The 21,768-nt window shown below is 34.6% G+C and overlaps 1 protein-coding gene across 1 annotated transcript; it reads left to right on the top strand.

Moving 5' to 3' along the window:
- Positions 1-12,764: 12,764 nt before the first annotated feature.
- Positions 12,765-20,887, top strand: LOC136222133 (V-type proton ATPase subunit a3). Its single transcript, XM_066009623.1, has 18 exons — positions 12,765-13,049; positions 13,748-13,792; positions 14,526-14,648; positions 14,731-14,838; positions 15,461-15,571; positions 15,662-15,835; positions 16,310-16,447; positions 16,676-16,783; positions 17,207-17,314; positions 17,429-17,577; positions 18,003-18,156; positions 18,413-18,573; positions 18,655-18,861; positions 18,978-19,161; positions 19,257-19,340; positions 19,425-19,618; positions 20,106-20,165; positions 20,331-20,887. Exons 1-18 carry the CDS (start codon positions 12,903-12,905, stop codon positions 20,533-20,535), a joined length of 2,460 nt encoding a protein of 819 aa, XP_065865695.1. The 5' UTR covers positions 12,765-12,902; the 3' UTR covers positions 20,536-20,887.
- Positions 20,888-21,768: the final 881 nt, after the last annotated feature.

Genomic DNA, 21,768 nt, shown 5'->3' with positions numbered 1-21,768 from the left:
TGCAATATTGGAACAACTTGAGGGGGCTTGAAAGGTATTAAACCTTAAATTTATGTACTAACTACTTTTGAGTTTTTCTAAAACAAAGATAATCTCAGTAAAATCTTAGGATGGATAAGGTTTAAATTTAATAATATTAAATCTAACCGCCATATAGATAATCTAGTCTAAACCATTCTATTTTTTTTAAAATTTGACTCCCTAATTTTAGTGAAACTAATAAAAGTGATAGATATTATATAACTGGAGTATTATTTTGCAATTTATAGATATTCAATTAGACAGAAATTACGATACAAATCTGTAAGTTCTTGGTTGAGAGGAGGTTAATGAAAGTTAATGGAAGTAATGAAATGTAAACTTTTAAATTAACATTGTTTGAGAGTTTATTGTTGAGAGTAAATGGAGGTTAATGAGAGTCAATAGTTTACTCTCATTAAGGCTATATTTCTAACCTCCAAAATGGAGAGTTAAATGCACCATTAGTTATTGAACTTACATGGTTGTTTTAAAATGCTCACTCAATTTCAATTTATCTCAATAAAATCACTCAACTTTGAGTTTTGTCTCCATTAGTTCACTCCACCGATTTCAGTGGTTACAACTAGGGATGGCAACAAGTACTCTATCCGTGGATACTCGGTACTATCCGACCCTAATGGGACTACCCTTACCCTGTATAAAAGGGTATGGGACGGGTATGAGATCAAAACCATTACACGGGTAATGGGACGGGTATGGGAAGACCCCCAGGGTACCCGGTACCCGTCATAACTTTTTTATATATTAAAAAATATATTGTGTTTTAGATGTAAGATATGAGATTTGAACACCAATCTTTTGTTTTTCAACCATTAAGTGACACCACTAAGCTACTTTCTTTTTATTGATTAAGGTTCAATTTGTTCAATTTTTAGATGAATGATTTATTAAATTTATACTTTGTTAAATTTGTAATATTTTTTGTTTTATTTATTGATTCTTAACGGGTAAGGGTACCCGCAGGTACCCGTGAATTAAATGGGACGGGTATGGGATGCAAAACATATACTCGTTAGGGTAATGGGAAGGGTACGAGTAATTAAAAAATAAATGGGTAAGGGTTTGGAATTGGCACTACCCGCGGGTACCCAACCCGTTGCCATCCCTAGTTAAAACGCATGAAAATAATGACGTGTAAATTACACCAATGGTACCTGAAATATACCTCAACTCACACTTTGGTACCTGGATTACATTTCGTCCCAAAAATATACCCTATCTATGGGTGACTGGACAATTAAGTGCGTGTGACCGGGAAGTGACCGGTCAACGCTTCTTTGACCCATGTGACAATTATAAATGGGTCCCAAGCCACACAAAAAGACAAAAATACCCTTAAACTAATCCATCCCCAAAAAACACGCTTATAAATATAGCTTATTTATCTCTCTCTCTCTCTTTAAACTAATGGCTTTCTCTCACTAAATGTTCGTTGCTCTCTCTCTCGCTCGCTCTTTCTCTCTCTCTATCTCCTTCGCCACAGAACACAAGATCAAGGAACCCTAATTTTTCTCAGACTATTAAACATGGCGGCCTCGTATAGCACTGGAAGTATGATTTGCCACTGCGGAACGCAAGCCCCTTGTACAACTTCCTGGAGTAATGCGAATCCTGGTAGGAGGTATTTCAATTGTAGAAATTTCGGGGTAAGTGTATAGCTACATATTTTGAACCATTTTGATTTTGAACTATTTAGAACTTTGATTTTGATTTTGATTTTGATTTTGAACTATTTTGAAGAAACTGAACGCCTGTAATTTCTTTGAGTGGCGTGACCCTCCAATGAACGAGAGAGAAAAATCAATTATACTCGGGCTTCTGAGAAAGCTGGATCGAATTGAGAGAGTGTGTGAAATATTGAAAGCTCAGATGGTACGTGACAGGGAAATGGGGCGAGAAAGAGAAGGTGAATTGCAGGACATGTTGGTGAATGAAAGAACAAGGGTTAATGAGAGAAGATGCAACTGGGTTTTCAAGTATATTGTTTGCTTTGGGTTGTTTTTATGGTTTGTGTATGTGTTGGCTTAATTTTCGTGTATTTGGTAGTGACAAAGGATAGTTTATTATGTCTGATGTTAGGTATGTAGTTAATTTTATGTTATGGATGTATTTGGATTTGGTTAATTGCAAGAAATGAAGATCTGATTTATGCAAATTGTGTACCTGGAGTTGGTTAATTTAAGTAATTTTAGTTTTGCATTTGGTTAAGTTAAGGAAAATTATGGAAAATTGAACACATTTACACCACAATTCAGGGCACAAACTTGCAAAACAAGTGTTCAAAATTGAACAATACAACACAGGGCACATATAACCAACAAATTGCCCATAAATATAACAAAATAGGTGATAATAAAATCTGCTTGAACTATAACCAGCAAAAACCAAACCATAATCTGCATATATCAAGTGTATTGTACAGATTAACAAAATCTTCAAAAAAAAGACCAAAATATGCATGTTTGTGCAATCTACAAATTCACAAAAGAGAGCACAGATTCACAGACATTCCAAAAAACTAGCCTACAAAACGTGCATATTCCACATGGGAAGTCCCCAGAAAACAAAAACAAACACATGTAAATTCATCTCCATGGTTGGCTCTGACTTGTTGCAGCACTCCTAGTATAAGGTCTTCTATTTACAGTTGATGCAGAACTCCTAGTCTGAGGCCTGCTGGGTGCATTCTGTCTTGGTGCAACAAATGGTGTAGAACTACTAGCTTGACTAGGATGGTCTGATCGCGCGGCAACGTTCATGGGTGCATTATGTGTTTGTGCACCAGATTGGCTTGAACCCTGTATGCATACAGTATGTTACATTTTGCATATCCAATTAAAGCCATCATCCAACATAAGTTATTAGTGTAAGAATAACTTACATCCATCATCCAACACACGGTTTGGGGGGGAGTAGGTGGTCTAGATGCATTTGTGGTTGTAGTTTGAGTAGTTTCTGTTTATGCAGTCCTCTGCCTCTTTGACTACATATGTAATAAAACGTCATAAGCAATTGTTAGAACGCAAAAAAACTGAAGCAATACAGGTGAAATAACATACCTGTGGAGCAGATGCAGCCTTACATGTCCTCCTATTATGAGAAGTACTCCCACATTTGCCACAACTCATGGTAATTAGGCCTCTACGACTTAACTTTCCCCTAGCTTTAGCCACTTCCAATTCTTCAGGATCCTTTCTTCTCGCTTTCTTTCTTCTCCCTCTTTTTGTTTTAACTGGGGATGGAGGCACAATAGGAACAGGTTCCTCAACTTCAGGCCATTGATCCATACCATTTGTAGGCTCAATAAAATGGCTATAAACCTTCAGATATGTATCCACATAATAGCAATCAGCAAGATAATCTTCAGCACACTGATTTTGCCCAATAATGGCTGAAATTGCATGACAGCATGTGATACCAGTCAATTGCCACCTTCTACATGTACATTTATTAGCTTCCAAATTGACAACATATTGATCCCCTAAACCTTTAACCTGTACCCTTGGACCCCCAGAAAAGACAGCATCAAAATGTTTGGCAAAATCTTTGTTTACCTCAAGCTTCTTGAGTATTTTAGGACACCATTTCTTCTTATACATCTTCATTTTATCTGATTTTGCTTTCAGCCTTCTCATCAGCCTTAACTTGATCATTTCATACATTGTAATGAGCCCTTTGTCCCTTGCATCCAATATGTACTTGTTAAAACATTCACATAGATTGTTCAACAACATGTCACAATGACTCCTGTCACTGAAACAAGCCCTTGCCCAATGCTCACTAGGTCTTTGTCTCAACCACTCTCTAGCTTCAGGGGATCTTTCTTCAATTCTGTTCAGCCATTCCTGTAATTTTGCTATATACGGAGCTCTTGCTGCATTCCACAACAGATCCTTCAATTCTTTCCCTTTAAACTTGGTTCTGAAGTTCATGTACATGTGTCTCACACATAGTCGATGTTCAGCCTCAGGGAAGAGCAATTCGACAGCTCCAATTAACCCATGTAACAGGATAACAAGTTAAATTCTATGTGACACAGTGTTGAACTACATTTAATGGGTGTTAAATTACAAACCTTTTGTCTGTCGGACATAAAGGTCCATTCTTGGCTATGTTCAATTCCCAAGTCACCTGCTAGGAGCTCTAGAAACCATGTCCACGTCTCTTTACTTTCAGTTTCCACCATTGCATATGCAATTGGGAATATGCAATCATTGGGGTCTATACCAACTGCAGATAACAATTGACCACCAAATAAGCCCTTCAGCCAACACCCATCAAGTGATATAAACTTCCTACATCCAGATTTAAACGCCTCCTTCAATGCATTTAGACAGATATACATGCCCCTAAACCTTTCATCTTTCCATCTACCTTTAACTGTACTGCCAGGATTGGATCGAAGGATCTCAGCCATGTACCTATAATAAAAAAATATATACAAAAAGACAAACTTCAGACAACCATATAGACTGATTCATTCACATAATCTTGAACAACGACATGTACTAACCTGTAAGCCTTGGCATATTGGCTTCATTCATCTCCATTAATCATTTCAAGAGCATAACATTTTGCTCTATAGCCCTTCATTCTCCCAACTGTCAACTGCATACTTCTTTGGACATGATCTATTAGTGCTTGAACCTTCCAGTCTTGGTCACTTCTAAAATCTTCCAAATATCTTTTGGCCAACCATTTTGATGTTAGATGGAAGTTAGAATAGACCTTGCAACATTCATGCACAAAATGCCCACTTTTCAATAACATAGTGGGGTTGGTTGGGTCTTTAAAATCAACTTTTGATGCATATGCACGCCAAGGACAGCTTGCATCTGGACCGACTAAACCCTTGCATACAGCTTCAACTTTTTCACGCGTGTTCTTTTTAAATATCAGCTGGAATCTGTTTCTAATGCCATGGTTCCTGCAAGCATCCTTGAACTGTTTTGGATCATCGAACAACATCCCAATCTGGAATTGTGGATCATTCATATCCCTTGCAGCATTAAACTCTAGATATCGTGTCCTACCTCCCAATTTTGTCTCTGAATCACTATCTGTGTGCAATTCATCTGAATTTTCGTATTCTGAATCATTATCCCCAATTTCAAAATCCATGGTACGATCAACTCCACTACTACCCACATAAACCCCAGTACCAAATGGTCTACCTCTTGTCTTAGGCCTCCATATCCTTGCATAATTAACTCCTTCAACTAAATCTTCATCGTCGTCCTCCATCACATAATCAGGATCTACAAAGTCCTCTTCATTATCCTCATTGGTAGGAGCTGCATTAACATCCCCTGCATTCACATGCCCTGCACTAACATCATTTTCATTAATACTTGCATCATTAATATCCCCTTCGTAGGGGTTGTCATTGAATTCAACTCCAGCAACATTAGCAGTTTCACAAAATGCATGAAACCTGTGCACACCAGCCCCAATTCCATCCTGACCCCCAACACCCACAACATCTTCACCTCTAGCCCCAACCACAGCTTCACCTCCAGACCCCATAACATCTTCACCTCCAGCCCCAACCACAGCTTCACCTCCAGACCCCATAACATCTTCACCTCCAGCCCCAACCACATCTTCACCTCCAGACCCCATAACATCTTCACCTCCAGCCCCAACCACATCTTCACATCCAGCCCCCACCACATCTTCACCTCCAGGCCCCATAACATCTTCACCTCCAGCACCAATTCCATCCTGACCTCCAGCCCCCATAACATCGTCACCTCCAGCAACACCAACACCCTCAACCTCAGCCTGAACTCCAGCCTCAAACTTAGACTTACCCTTTGCCTTCGTCTTCTTGAACTCTACAAGTTCGTTCCCTTCCCCAATCTCTTCTATCACTACACAACTTCTGCCAACATCCAATGCTTCTTCTACATCTTCCATTGTCAGTGTCTTCACATATACATCAATTTCTGCACATTCAACTCCAGCCAATGCCATATGGTAGACATCCACGTCACTTCCCAGGGGCTTCAAATACTCATCAGTGAATGGATCCGTATAACACTTCCAAAAATACCGGAGAGTTCCTTCACATCCCAAGCTCATCAATTTCGCATCTATTGCCACCAGGGACAGCCTATCCCAATGGCAATCTGGCCATATGAAGATGTCTTCATCCACATATTCATATCCCTTCAGCCTTCCATTATAATGGAGCATTATATCAAAGTAGCCGTGTTCTGGGTCTACAACCAAAATAACCAAAATAAAGCTCACATAAATCAAATAACCAAAATAATAGAGCTCCATGAATCAAAACGAACAAAACAGAGCATCCATAAATAATAACCAAAATAACAGAGCATCGATAACCAAAAACAGAGCATACAATAACCAACTTAACAGAGCATCGATAACCAAAAAACAGAGCATACCATAACCAAAATAACTATAACCATACAAAAAACCAAAAACAAAGCTTGAAGCCATAATAAATAATCACAATAACAGAGCATACAAAAACCAAAAACAAAGCTTGATGTCATACATAATAACCATAAAAACAAGGCTCCCATGAATGAAAACCACAAAAACAGAGCATCAATGAACAATAACAAAAAAATAAGAGCCCCCTTATCAAAATACCCAACAAAACGAAGACTTTCAAGCCATACAGTACGATAAAACTGTTTACTTACATGGGAAGTCCATATTTTCTTCAACCTTCACGATATATATGATTCTACATTTTATATCACGAAACGAATGAAAATCGCAACATGAGCGAACAAACAATACAGCAAAAATGAATAGCTGGAAAAATACAACCGATGAATGCAAATCGACCAAATAAACAGAAGAAAAGCAAGTTAGGTCAGAAACTAAACTAAAATCGCAACTCGATCAGACATGCATACCTATATCAATACGATCTTCCAGACGTGTGTTCCTTCGTCATGCGCTTCAGACCGCCTCTTCAATGGCTTATTTATGCTATTCAGTACAAATTTTCATTAGGTTCCATGGTGTTTGCATTGGCCATGTCAAATGGGTTTCAAATGGAAGAGAGAAAGAGATGAAATGGAGTTCGAATGGAAGAGAGAAAGAGATGACTTGAATGACGTTTCGAGTGTACGGGGAGAGAGAAGGTACTCGAAATATGTGGGCAATTATGGAGGGAAATAAATAGGGGTGTTTTTGTCTTTCTATATTCAACAAGTTAAGTGGGTCCCACTCTTTTTAAGTTAGTAATTGTCAAACAGACGTTGACCAGCGAAAACCGGCTAAACGCACTTAATTGTCCAGTCACCCATAGATAGGGTATATTTTTGGGACGAAATGTAATCCAGGTACCAAAGTGTGAGTTGAGGTATATTTCAGGTACCATTGGTGTAATTTACTCAAATAATGACATAGGTGACACGTCAACATGAGCCAACTCAAATCTCTAACCGAAACGAAAATCGATAGCCACGTTTCAGTTATTTTTATGAAAAAAACTAAATTTTGTTTTTTTCTTCAAAAAACTATCCGACACGTGATAGCCAAGTAGCACATATGTGGATGTCATGTGTCATTTTGATCAGAGATATCAGTTGTATCATGTTGACGTATCACTTATGTCATCATTTCGATGCTTTTTAATCACTAAAATCGCCAGAATGGCCTAATTGAGATAAAACTCAAAGTTGAGTGATTTATTGAGATCAATTGAAGTAGAGTGACCATTTTGAGACAATCATGTAAGTTCAGTGACCAATGGTACATTTAGCTCCTAAAATGTGGTTAATAAGAATAATGTAAACTGTTTAATACTTTACTTTTCGTTAACTCTCATTTACATTCCATCACTTATACTTCTATTTCTATTTCCATTCCATTCCATTTCATCCTCTAACTCTCATCTCAATTAATCTCCTAACCGCGAAACAAAGGCCTAAGTAGGTAACTGATAAAATGTAAGCTCCATTGCACTTTTAGTCATTGTTTTAATCAATTTAATTAGGCTTAATACATCATTTGTCCCCTTAACTTGTCCAAAAAGCTTGGTTGGCCTCCTAAACTTTCAAAGTGTCCTGATAGCCCACTGAATTTACATAAAATGTTCAGTTAGTCCCCTGAACTTGCATAAAATATAATCAATTGATCACTCGGTTGTAAAAAAGTAAGTTAAATGCGGAAGATGTATTACACGCATCTTAGAATGTTATTACATAATTAAAAAATAAATAAATAATGAAGTTATTACTTGTTCAACTATACAACTTATCTTCTCTAATATTAAAATTACATACTCCGATTTTGGTCGTTTTACTTTTTTTTAAGACTCGTACAATATATCTTCCGCATTTAACTTACTTTTTTGCGACCGAGTGATCAATTGATTATATTTTACGCAAATTCAGAAAACTAACTGAATATTTTATGTAAATTCAAAAGACTATCGATATATTTTAAAAATTTAAAGGATCAATCAAGTTTTTTAGATAAATTCAAAGGTATTAAGGCATTTAATTATCTACTTCATTGAATAATTATGAGATACTACTCCATGTAGTAAAAAGAAAAAGTTGTCAGCTCATACCAAATCCGAATCCGACAATAATTATTAAAAAACCCAAAAGATTAGAATACGAATTTAACTTTAACTTGGTATGTTAGGACGAATTTATCTATATTATCTTTTCCTTTTTGCCAAATTGCACCTTAAAATTTAGTAATTTTGGATAACTTATATTAAATCAAATAAACAAAATTATCAACATCCAAAATCTAAAAATTGCAGCTTATTCTCCAAAACAAAATTTTCAACCAATACATCAATAAAAAATAAATTAATTCAGATAAGAAATTGATTAATTCTGTGTTAATTTTCTCAGTATAAATAAAAAGATATACACTTTTTGAGTTTTTTTTTCCAGTAAAAGATGTAACAATTATGTGAGCCTATAATTACAAATGGATATGGGTTTTATAGCTACCGGATGCTATCCAATTTTAATGACACTACTTAAATTCTATAAGTTGGTTATATATATAATTACATTTGAATTAATTATATATTATGTTTTCTATTAGAATTTAAAGTGTTTGAACTTTGGATTTATTTGTTAAATTTATATATAGTTTATTAATTTATAAAATATTAAACTTATGTATAGTTTGACTTGTTAATTTTAAAATTAATTTTTTAATTGATGTGCTTGCACATATATTTAGATGGGACGAAAAAGAAATTTAAGTTTCTTTAAGCAGACAGGGAGAGTAGCGACATCTAAGAGCGTGTTGGAGGCCGCCCGAGTTGGATTGGGTGAAAATCAATTCAAATGGAGCAAGTAGGGATAATTCGGGATATGCGAGCATGGGTGGGCTCATCCGAGACAAAGCAGGACAATGGAGAGGTTTTTTTTTTTTTTTTGACAAATTTAGGGATCTGCACTGCTGTGCTAGCGAAAATTTGGGATATGTATTTCAGGCTTGAAAAAGCTTGGCAGCTTGGGTTCAGGCAGATTATTATGGAAATCGATTCACATGTGGTGATTAGGCTACTACAACATAAGGAATCCCGACATCGGTACTTTTGGTTTATTAGGAAATGCAAAGAGCTCCTGGTTCGGAATTGGATTGTCATACTTCAGCACGTCTACAGAGAAGGAAATCGGACAGCTGATTGGATGGCGAACTTCGCGAGGACAGTGATTTTGGGTCATCATGAGTGTCGTATGCCACCTGTAGAGATCCAGAACATTCTTGTTAGTGACAGTTCGGGGATCTCATATCCTCAGTTAGTTAGTAGGTAGTTTTTTTTAGGGTCAGCCCACCATTCTGATTAAAAAAATTAAGATATATTTTTAAAAATAAAGGTAAGAATATGATTAGTTTTGTGTATAGTTATTTACCAAAAGATTGGGCAAATCACACTAATATCCCCCTAACTTTACATTTACTTTTATTATAGAGATAGTGTGCAAAAATACTTTTTCGTTACAGTTAGAAGTAATTTTATTCATAAAGTTAACAATCAAGAGTAATTTTACTTTTAAAATTGACAAGTTAAGTTGATTTTAGATATTATCATAAAATATGAATATTTTGTTTCTTATACTGCACCAATTGCAAAAAAAAAAAAAGATTTCATACTTTTATAGTTTAGTAATAGAACTGGAGATTAATATTTATAAATTTGGTAAGATATTTGAATTTTTTTATCTAACTGGTACAAAAGTAATTTATTTTCTTCATGTCTAATCATATGTTTGTGACCTGTTACTAATAAGTAATAAATTGACGTACGTGTGAAGGGTAGATGACAAGATTCATGATTAGAAAGACAATTTGATGAATTATTTCTCAAATTGACTCAACTTATCAACATTAGGAGGAAAACTTGCTTTTGGATGCCAACATTAGAGGTAAAATCGTATCATTTTAAATGTTAGAAATAAAATTGCTCATGACTGTAAATGTTAAAGATATCTTTGCACCCCATCCCTTTATTATTATGACAACTGAACTCCCTAAATTTTACACATTACTAATATAATAATTATTTTTAATTTGATAATGTCTAAATGATTAATGACAACTTCAAAAATGAAAAATTCCAATTAAAGTTGGCTATCATCATATTTCTTATGAAATTATTATTATCCATTTTTTTAAATCACAAGTTTTCTCTTTCTAAACAATTAATTCTCTCATAGCTAAACAACAAACACATAACTTCAAAATTTAAAATCTAAGAATTAAATTTACTTGAATATCATTTTTATTATTGTAAAGTGATTATTGTTTTTGAAGTGATCAGATGGGTAACAAGATCATTATGGTGAAAAGTTCCTATCCATACTATCCAATCTATATATAATATAAAACAGTAACGATGGAACTGAGGTGTCACTTCCTCCTTTTTTAGTGATAAAAAATTTAATATATTAATTTTAATTTTATTATATATATTTATCTATAAAAAGATTATTTTATCCGTACTATATCTAAGAGTTCTACAGAATTTAAATTAATCCCTAAAATCTCTCTAATTCTCTACACATCTATCTATATATAATATAAAACAGTAACGATGGAACTGAAGTGTCACTTCCTCCTTTTTTAGTGATAAAAAATTTAATATATTAATTTTAATTTTATTATGTATATTTATCTATAAAAAGATTATTTTATCCCATATATCTAAGAGTACTACAGAATTTAAATTAATCCCTAAAATCTCTCTAATTCTCTACATATCTATCTATATATAATATAAAAAAGTAACGATGGAACTGAGGTGTCACTTCCTCCTTTTTTACTGATAAAAAATATAATATAATATAATATATTAGTTTTTATTTTATTATTATATTTATCTATAAAAATATTATTTAAAGTAAATGTGAAAATGAAATAATAATATTTAATTTATATAACACATTTATGTCATTAATTGTAATTATTAGATTGTATTTTTATTAATATTTATATATTAAGATGAATCCGTGCATCGCACGGGCCAAAAACTAGTTTTGAAGTATAAGGACAATGAAAATAAAGATAAAATAGAGAGGTAATAGGTGTAATTTATTCTTGTTAAGTTTTGGAGTAAAATCTCACCAAGTGGATAGTGAAATTTTCAAAGTTGTGTTAAGTGTGGATGAAATTTTAATAGAAAAGGTTGATTTGGATTTGTTTATCTAAAGAAACTAGGGGTGAATTTATAATTGGGTAAGTTTCAAAAAAAACCCATGTGGTTTCACTTTTTTGCCAAAAAAGGACTGTGGTTTTTTTCGTTTCAAATACAGGACTGTGGTTTATTCCGTTACACTATTTACGGATTTGGTGAAGATGCCGTTAATTTGCTGACGTGGCTGAAGGGCAATTATGGGTTTTTAAAAAAATTGGGATAAATTTTTTTTTAAAAAACCCTGTGGTTTCACTTTTTTGCAGAAAAAGGATTGTGGTTTTTTTCTTTTCAAATACAGGACTGTGATTTATTCCATTACACTATTTACGGATTTGGTGAAGATGTCGTTTATTTGCAGACGTGGCTGAAGGGCAAATATGAGTTTTTTTTAAAAATTGACTATAAAAGGCCTTGAACAACCATGTGAGATTGCGCTCATGTGAGATTTTATAGTCAATATTGTAGCCACAAAATAGTTATAAAAAATTCATCGGTAAATATTGTAGACCCAAAATAGTTATAAAAAATTTATTGATCAATTTTTTTAAAAATCCATATTTACTCTTCAGCCACGTTAGCAAATAAACGACATCTTCACCAAATCCGTAAATAGTGTAAAGAATAAATCACAGTCCTGTATTTGAAAAGAAAAAAAACCATAGTCCTTTTTCTGCAAAAAAGTGAAACCACAGGTTTTTTTTTTAAAATTTACCCTAATTTTTTTAAAAACCCATAATTACCCTTCAGCCACGTCAGCAAATTAACGGCATCTTCATCAAATCCGTAAATAGTGTAACAGAATAAACCACGGTCCTGTATTTGAAACGAAAAAAACCACAGTCCTTTTTTGGCAAAAAACTGAAACCACAGGAGTTTTTTTTTTGAAATTTACCCTTTATAATTTTATTAGAAAACAATTAGGAGGTAGATGTGATCACGTGAGGGGGGAAAAAGATATTTTCCTTTCAGAGGGTAATAACAGAAAAAATTTCGTGAACTGGGGTACATGTGTAATTCCAAAAAGTTTGTGAGATTGAAGTAGGAGGAAGGAACACGACAACTCATCACTGTCCTTTCAGTTCTTATATGGTGTAATTAGCTAAATAACAAATCAGTATAGATTGATAAAATTATACAGAAGCAGCTGCAACTCTTCTGTTTCTGCATCTCTGTTTGAGCTCGTCAAGCGAAATCGAATCAGATGGGGGAGGTTCGAGGAGGTTGCTGTCCGCCGATGGATCTGTTCAGGTCGGAGGCCATGCAATTGGTTCAATTGATTATCCCCATCGAGTCCGCTCATCTCACTGTTTCCTATCTCGGTGACCTCGGCCTTGTTCAATTCAAAGATGTATGTATACTTTCTCTTTCCGAAACTTCAATTATTGCTGCTTCTGTATTCTTCACAATATCCTTTTAGTCTATTTGATGCTCAGCTGTTCGCTGCGATACCCAATTTAGATTTTTTATACTGTGTAGTGATCTTTGCTGTAGTACTCAATTTTTGTTTCTGAATTACGTCGATGTTGTTTTGAATTGGGAATTCTGATTGGAAACTGAAGGCAAAAGGACAACCTAGCTGGTTCCACGTTATAGCTAGGGTTATATGGTTCTTCTTTTGATTCTCTTTGGTAATGTGAACAAGATCAATTTACTTATTTGTTAGGAATAATTGAAATTACGATAAACGAAAAAATAAGCAAACACATAAGAATTGTTAACCCAGTTCGCCACTCGATTAGAATGACTACGTCTGGGGCACTACCAAGCCAGGATATTTCACTATAATGAATGAGATACGGATTACAGAGAAAGAGGTTACATTTATACTCCTGAAACCCTAACCGTCTGAAACCCTAATCGTCCAAAAAAGCCCAGTTGGGCCATCGCTTCAGTTGGGCCTATATATTTTAGTCTCCATAAGCCCAACAACTTATTGTACCCAATAGCTCAGAGAGTCGCTTGGGAACGCTGTATTATTAGAGCTGGTGTTGGTAACAAAAACTCGCCTTTTCATGGAGTGTTTTTGATTTTTTTTTTTTTTTCCAGCTCAATACAGAGAAGAGTCCGTTTCAAAGAACTTATGCTGCCCAGGTTTGTTTATATTGTATTTGAATTGCATTTATTTTATTATTTTATTTTACTTTGCTTGCATGTGGAGGTGCTGCTTATTAATAAAAAGTGAAAATATAAGTCCATTGAAGAGTAAATAGATAGATAAGCTAATCAACTTTTATTTTATACACATTGTCTTGGAAGAAACAAGTGAAATTATCAGGCGCCATTGAGAAGTAAATAGATAACATTGTCTTGGAAGAAATAAGTGAAATTATCAGGCTCCATTGAGAAGTAAATAGATAAATAGATAAATAAGCTAATAAACTTATATTTTATACACATTGTCTTGGAATAAATACCTCTGTTATAGTAGCATTTAAGAAGAGTTATACAGATATTATAGCATTTCTGAAAACCATCTTATGATATGCACCAAAGTTTAAAAGTCTTCTAGATGATTGCATTTAGTTCCTCTTTTGTTCTTCACTTGTATGAAAGTTTGCACCCCCTCAAATCATAATCAGCTCCATTTTCATGCCATCCACTTAATAATTTAAGAAAGCAGAACAAAACACAAATAATTAAAAAAAAGCTTCAGAAATAATTAAAAGTTTGTTTGAAATCAAACTTTGAAATGAGAATAATGATATTGCAAGTAATGTAGGTTGCTTGAGATGTTTTATCTGTTTGTTTTCTGTTGTTAATATTCAGAAGCACATATGATTTTTAAGAATATTTCAATCATTCAAGCATTTATCTATTTATTTAGATAAAAAGATGTGGAGAGATGGCACGGAAATTACGCTTTTTCAAGGAGCAAATGGAGAAGGCAAACATGTCACCATCATCAAAGTCCGTGACAGGAAAGGACATCGATTTGGACAGCCTAGATGTATGTCAAGCACCTGATCTGTGGCTAGGAATGCTTTGTTGTGCTTTTCTAACTTTTTCCCCCATATTTGTGGCTGCATCAGTTAAAACTTGGAGAACTTGAGGCAGAGCTGGTTGAAATGAATGCAAATGATGACAAACTACAACGAACTTATAATGAGCTTAGAGAATGTAAGCTTGTCCTCGAAAAGGTATGGTCATGTTTTCTGCTATGTCTGAGAATAAATGATGATTGTTTGCTCTTTTAGTACATATGATATTTCCATAGAGAAGCTTGAACATCTACTATCTCTGAAATCCAGCTATATTTTGTAGTTATACAGTGAAAGGTTTTGTGTTCCTTAGATAGCAGAACAAAAGAGATGCAAGGTTAGGAAGGGTAAAGAATAAAAAAGGACAAAATTCAGTAATACTTTTATTTACATTGACACAGATAAAACATGAATGAATTTCCTAGTTGTAGATGATATTTATACCATGGGTTGTGGCACTTGCCTGGTTGCTTATGTGTTTGTGGGTTCAAATTTTCACATTTTACTGTGGCTGTAATACTTTGAGTGGAAAATTTGTATTTGAAGCTCTTAATTTTGGAGCACATTTTAATGAGCCAGTGTTCTGCTGTTTTTTCCCCTTGGTACGGAATAAGGAATTTGAATGTTTTATACCAACCATAAATTTTATAGTTCCTTCAAGCATGATTATGTACTCAGATTTTACTGGAAAGTATCATAATATATTTTATTTGATTACAATCAGTAACACTTTGTGGTAATTTTAAGCAAGTCAGCAAGATACTGATATTCTTCCATTTAGGTTGGTGAGTTTTTTTCTACGGCATTAAGCAGTGCAACTGCTCAGCATAGGGAAATAGAATCACGCCAAGTTGCTGAAGAACCACTGGAAACTCCTTTATTAGCAGACCAGGTACGAATGCCAACAATCCTTTGGTATGAAAACTATAGCTGCATCTTATTCTTATTCATTGCATTTGGACTTGGTTGAGTGTCTTAATAGGAATTATCTACCGATTCATCAAAGCAAGTTAAGTTGGGGTCTCTCACTGGCCTTGTTCCCAAAGGAAAGTCTGTGGCATTTGAAAGGATTATATTCCGTGCTACCAGAGGCAATGTGCTCGTCAGGCAGGCTGCAATTGAGGAACCTGTTACTGATCCTGTTTCTGGACAGAAGGTTAATAATCTTGCTCATTGTTCTTGTAACCATTGTGTTGTTGCTTTTGAATGATATATATTAGCCAAAATTATTTGATAAACAGGTAGCCCTGCATGCTTATGTGACTGAGAATTTCAAGAATAACACAATTAAGGATTATGTTTAGTAATATTTGATTTTAATTCTGTGCCACACCACACCAGTCTGAATTTTGGTGGGTTGAGTGCATGTAACTTTGCATACTCAAATGCTAATCTAGCATACTTGGTTTATTGCACTTGGTAAAGCTTTCTGGTCCTAATGTGATAGCCTACGAGATGCACCATTTTTTTTTTAAAATGTTGTATGATTATTTGGATATCATTTTCATACTGCAATATTCATGTCTTGCACACGCATCTTGGTTTTCTGGCCAATATTCACTATCCTCTCAACTGTTTATTTCTACTACCTTATCTTATATGCTTCTGACTTGTGAATATCAATTTACAGATTCAGAAGAATGTATTTGCTGTTTTCTATTCTGGAGAAAAAGTGAAAGCCAAAATATTGAAGATATGTGAAGCTTTTGCAGCAAATCGTTATGCTTTCTCAGAGGATATCGGAAAACAAAACCATATGATCACTGATGTATAAGATTCTCATTTTACACTTCTATGTTTTCTTCTCTGTCTCTAATAGATTAAGTTGTTTTTTTTGTAACAAGTAAAAGGAAATGTTATATTTGTGTGTCTAGTTAGTTATCTTTCTAAGTTTCTATATGGAGTTTGACATGTATTTGTATTTATTTAATTTGTTGTCCTTGTTGTATGAAAACCTTTTTGATTGCTTTGATTTCTATTGTATGCTTCATTTCAGGTCTTGGCAAGACTTGCAGAGTTAAAGACTACTATTGATGCCGGGTTAATTCAGAAGACTACTTTGTTGCGAACAATTGCAGATCAATTTCAGCAGTGGAACACTTTGGTATGTTCAAAATCTTTGCACATGCATTTGCTTAACTTAAAATGATAAAATTCATAATCTCTTCATTGCTTTCATATTTACTATTTTTTATATATTATTTTCTTAATCTGGTGTCTTAAGAATCTTGATCAACACAAACACATATGTTGGGTTTATATATTTCTCCAGCTTTATGATTGTGAAACTAGATTTGTATTTCCATAAATTAAAGGTGGAAGGTATAGGAAATAAGATGAACATACAATTGATGGTGTAATTAACTTTCCACCCCTACTCTCAGAAAGGGGATTGAAATCCTAGTTTCATGTAAAATTCTTTCCATATAAGATCCATTATTCATTTTCTGATTTTCATATTTTAATTAAGCTGCACATGAAGCTATTATGTTCAGTCAGTAATCATAGTCTCTTTGAACTTGTGAAGGTGAGGAAGGAGAAATCTATATACCACACTTTGAACATGCTTAGTCTGGATGTGACAAAAAAATGCCTTGTTGCTGAGGGGTGGAGTCCAGTTTTTGCCTCAAAGCAGGTAAATCTTCTGGTTTTAATTTAAAATGGTTTAATCAAAATTTTCAAAGAACACATGCCATCAAATATATTGATTGGGATTACAAAGAAAGAAATTTGGGCTTGATTTGTGCAGATTCAGGAAGCATTGCAGCGAGCTGCATTCGATTCCAACTCACAGGTTGGAGCCATTCTCCAAGTTTTACATACAAAGGAGTCACCACCTACATATTTCCGCACAAATAAATTTACCGCTGCTTTCCAAGATATTGTTGACGCATATGGGTGAGTCTTACGATATCAATCTCATGCCATTTTTCTTTTTGGTGAATTTCTTGGATCACCGATCTAGGTACCTTAGTCATATACCAAGTGTTGAATTCATTCGCAACACATCTGCTTAGCATTATCTAGTCACATCATGATAAATCATGCTGTCCTTTCTGCATATTATATTTGTTATGATGGAAGAGTATTTCTGTAAGAATGCCACTAGCCAGTCGTTCAATGGATAACAGCATCCAGTATGTTGATGTCATTTCATGACTGTTTATAATGATGATAAATAACGGATAAAGTCATTGAGTGTTGCTTTGCTTTTTATTTGTTTATTTTTTTTATATATATAGTGGTCTTTGTTGTTTGATCTTCATTTTCTAAACGCAATTCCATCTATAAAAATCAGATTCTGTAATTTCATGTCATTGCAGGGTGGCCAAGTATCAAGAAGCAAATCCTGGTGTATACACTGTTGTTACATTCCCTTTTCTTTTTGCTGTCATGTTTGGCGATTGGGGGCATGGAATATGCTTGTTACTTGCAACGTTAGTCTTTATAATCAGGGAAAAGAAGCTTTCCAGCCAGGTGAACTCCTTTTGACTTGTTGTCATCAGCAGAAAATTTATGTATTGATGTCTAGCTTCAGTATCATTGTTTGTAACATTTACCTTATTGAGTTATAAAATTTTAAATTCTGTTTTCACCATCAGCAATTTATAAAAATGTATATGACTTGTGCCTTTGCTTCTCTGTATTTCTAATTTGATGTGCTTGGATCAGTAATACATTCAGTTATTTAGACCTTTGAATTTAATTAAATTATGTTTCTGATGCACCACAGAAACTTGGGGATATAACTGAAATGGCCTTTGGTGGTCGTTATGTTATCTTGTTGATGTCCCTATTCTCAATTTACACCGGTTTGATCTACAATGAGTTCTTCTCGATACCCTTTGAGCTATTTGCACCCTCAGCCTATACATGTCGTGATCTTTCTTGCAGGTATTAACTTAAGTGTCTGGTACATTTTATTGTTTATTTCTTACAACCTTCATGTGATGATTATTCATGCTTACTTTCCAGGGATGCCACGACAGTAGGGTTGATTATGACAGGCCCCACTTACCCATTTGGTGTGGATCCTTCATGGCATGGCAGTCGCAGTGAGTTGCCATTTCTTAACTCTCTGAAGATGAAGATGTCAATACTTCTTGGAGTTGCTCAAATGAATCTCGGAATCGTATTGAGTTTTTTTAATGCATTATATTTTAAAAATTCCATAAATGTATGGTAAGTGCGGAAGATACTACTATCTATCTTCTTTAACACCTTTCAAGTGTTCTGGATTTATGGAAGTGGTAAAGTGTTGCTACTTGACGCTAATCCCTTTCCTCGTGGTTTTTCAGGTTTCAGTTTATTCCCCAAGTGATATTCTTGAATTCCTTGTTTGGCTATTTATCAGCTCTTATTATTGTGAAGTGGTGCACTGGTTCTCAAGCTGATTTATACCATGTGATGATATACATGTTCCTGAGCCCCACAGAAAAATTAGGTGAAAACCAACTTTTTCCAGGGCAACAAACTCTTCAGGTTTGTTTTATTCTTCAGTTCTTCTTATGTTACATCTTCTGATATTTATCCGTTACATGATGCAGTATTAATGATACCGTGCTTTGTGTTCTCAGCCTATTCTATTATTACTGGCTCTTGTTGCTGTACCCTGGATGCTGCTTCCAAAGCCTTTTCTTTTGAAGAAGCAACACCAAGAAGTATGTATAGTTCTCCAATTGGTAAAACTCGAAAATCATATAGTGTCATCTTCTCATTGGTTCTGGACATCTTTATTTTTTCAGAGGCACCAAGGACAATCATATGCACCACTTCAGAGCACTGAGGAGTCTCTTCAAGTGGAGGCGAACCATGATTCTCATGATCATGAGGAATTTGAATTCAGTGAAGTTTTTGTACATCAGCTGATACATACAATTGAGTTTGTACTTGGAGCAGTCTCAAACACAGCTTCTTACCTTCGTCTATGGGCCCTCAGGTATGTCACTGGAAGATTAAATTGGTTCACTAATCTGCATTTACATCTTAGATCAATATGGAGCCTAGGCCAGATAGAGTGTGCACATTGGTTGAAATTTGTGTCATGTAAACAATTGAGCATTAGTTTTGGATATTATGCAATTTATGCATCTAAGCCTTTTAAATTCCTGTTGACACACTCAAGGCATGTGTAAATATGGAAACTCATGCAGAGTCGCAGATTGCCTATTCTGTTTGTAAATGGTCAATGAAACCATCTTCATCTGTGTATTGCTTCTGAAACAGCTCTCATACAATCTCCTAGTCCTAGAGGTTATCTGTTATCCTATCACGAGGCCTATATATCTCAACTGTTTCACATAACTGGTTGTAATGCATTCCGCAATGTTTACCATTTTAATGGATTTGCATTTTGTCATCTTTTTCTTTCTATTTTGGTTAGTATTTGATCTTTGTAATGGGAGCTAATCCTTTATTTTCTGCAGTCTTGCCCACTCAGAGTTATCAACTGTGTTCTATGAGAAGGTTCTTCTTCTTGCTTGGGGGTACGTTTAATGTGTTTTATGCTTATTATTAGCTCAAGAATCTTATATCAAAATATTATATACGAATCATACTGGGTGATCCCATATGAAGTGTTCTCTGGATATTTAAAATGCACGGATGAATGTGTAATTGATAGTGATATTCTTGGTTTGAACATGGTACAGGTTCAACAATGTGTTCATCCTTATTGTGGGCATCATCGTGTTTATATTTGCAACAGTTGGTGTGTTATTGGTGATGGAAACTCTGAGTGCATTTCTACATGCGTTGAGACTTCATTGGGTTGAATTCCAGAACAAGTTCTACGAAGGGGATGGTTATAAGTTCTATCCTTTCGCATTTGCATTGATTAGTGAGGAAGATGATTGATTGATTGATTATTCAGAGCGGAATTAAAGTCGTGATTGGCATCGGATTGAATGGTGTTAATTGTGCATAGATAAGGACTTGTATTGTTCAATTGATTCGAAAATGATGATGAAATGGAGCAGTGTGAATTTGAGGGAGCTTTATACCATATAATCACTGCTCCTTTCATTTGCTTTCCTTTCCTTTCCCTTCCCTTCCATTTGTTATTTATGTTGGAAGGAATAAGCAGTTTGTTTGCTTGGCAGGTGGGTTTTGTATGTGATGGCAATTTCTTGCCCAAATTAATAAATGAGAAGATTTAATTTATTCAACTTTTATTTATTAATATAAATTATTATTTTATGGGATTGGATTTGCATGTGTCAATAGTACAACTTTTTCCTTCTCAATTTTTTTTTTTACTTTATATACTCCTTTCTCCCTTTATTTAATTAATCCACAACTCCTACCCACCTGCTGTTTCATCTTCTCACATGCCATGCTAATTATTTGAATTAAGGGTCAAAATGGTCCATAGAGTTTGGTAGGCAAGATCAGTTTAAATGAAGTTTATAAATTTTAGATAGCTTAGTTTTGTAGATAATGCTTGATAAATTAGTTTATATTAGCTAATCAGTTTCAATATTCAAAATTTTGTTAAATTTGGGTAATTTATTAAATTGAGTTTGATATTTAAATTTCAGTTTTGGTTAAACAGTATCATTTTTTACTTTAAGCTCTACTAGTTCCATATTGAAAATGCAACTTGAGAAATTATGGATCCGAATTTAGACTGGGGTCGGTTGTTGGCCAAAGAAGAACGGGCAATGCAATGACACATACAATAAGTCAATCAACTGATATGCAAGAAATTTAGGTTGACATGGATTTGCTTGTTTGGTTCGATTGTTGTTGTTAATGGTTTATTGTTACCTGATTACTTTTTTTTTTGATACATTGAGAAGGCTCAAGGTTCAAGGCTCGGATATGGACACAAAAATTAAGAACGGGCGGTTCTTCTAAGCATTGATATTCGATATTCTGAATGCCTGCAGAAGGCACTCCAAACTCATTATGGCTCAAAGAACAAGAACCAGTTAGCAGCACAGGTAAATTTCCATAGAACAAGTTAGGAATTGAAGGACAGCTCTAGAATCTACTTCCGTTATAATCTTTCTAACCCCTTCTCCTAAGTTAAGCAAAGACCAAAATAGAGGCAGCAAAGCTCAGCAGTTGCAGTAGCACGATACCCAA

The sequence above is a fragment of the Euphorbia lathyris genome, chromosome 3, assembly GCF_963576675.1.
Source record: "Euphorbia lathyris chromosome 3, ddEupLath1.1, whole genome shotgun sequence".
NCBI classification, from domain to species: Eukaryota; Viridiplantae; Streptophyta; class Magnoliopsida; order Malpighiales; family Euphorbiaceae; genus Euphorbia; species Euphorbia lathyris.
This window is presented reverse-complemented; position numbering and strand designations above follow the sequence as displayed.

What these genes read in the sequence shown, in the direction of transcription:
- LOC136222133 (XM_066009623.1), top strand. Translation starts at nt 12,903, where the DNA reads ATGGGGGAGGTTCGAGGAGGTTGCTGTCCGCCGATGGATCTGTTCAGG. An exon ending in CAGTTTTTGCCTCAAAGCAG is followed by an intron (nt 17,315 to 17,428) that starts GTAAATCTTCTG and finishes TGATTTGTGCAG; the next exon opens with ATTCAGGAAGCATTGCAGCG. An exon ending in CTTCGTCTATGGGCCCTCAG is followed by an intron (nt 19,619 to 20,105) that starts GTATGTCACTGG and finishes TATTTTCTGCAG; the next exon opens with TCTTGCCCACTCAGAGTTAT.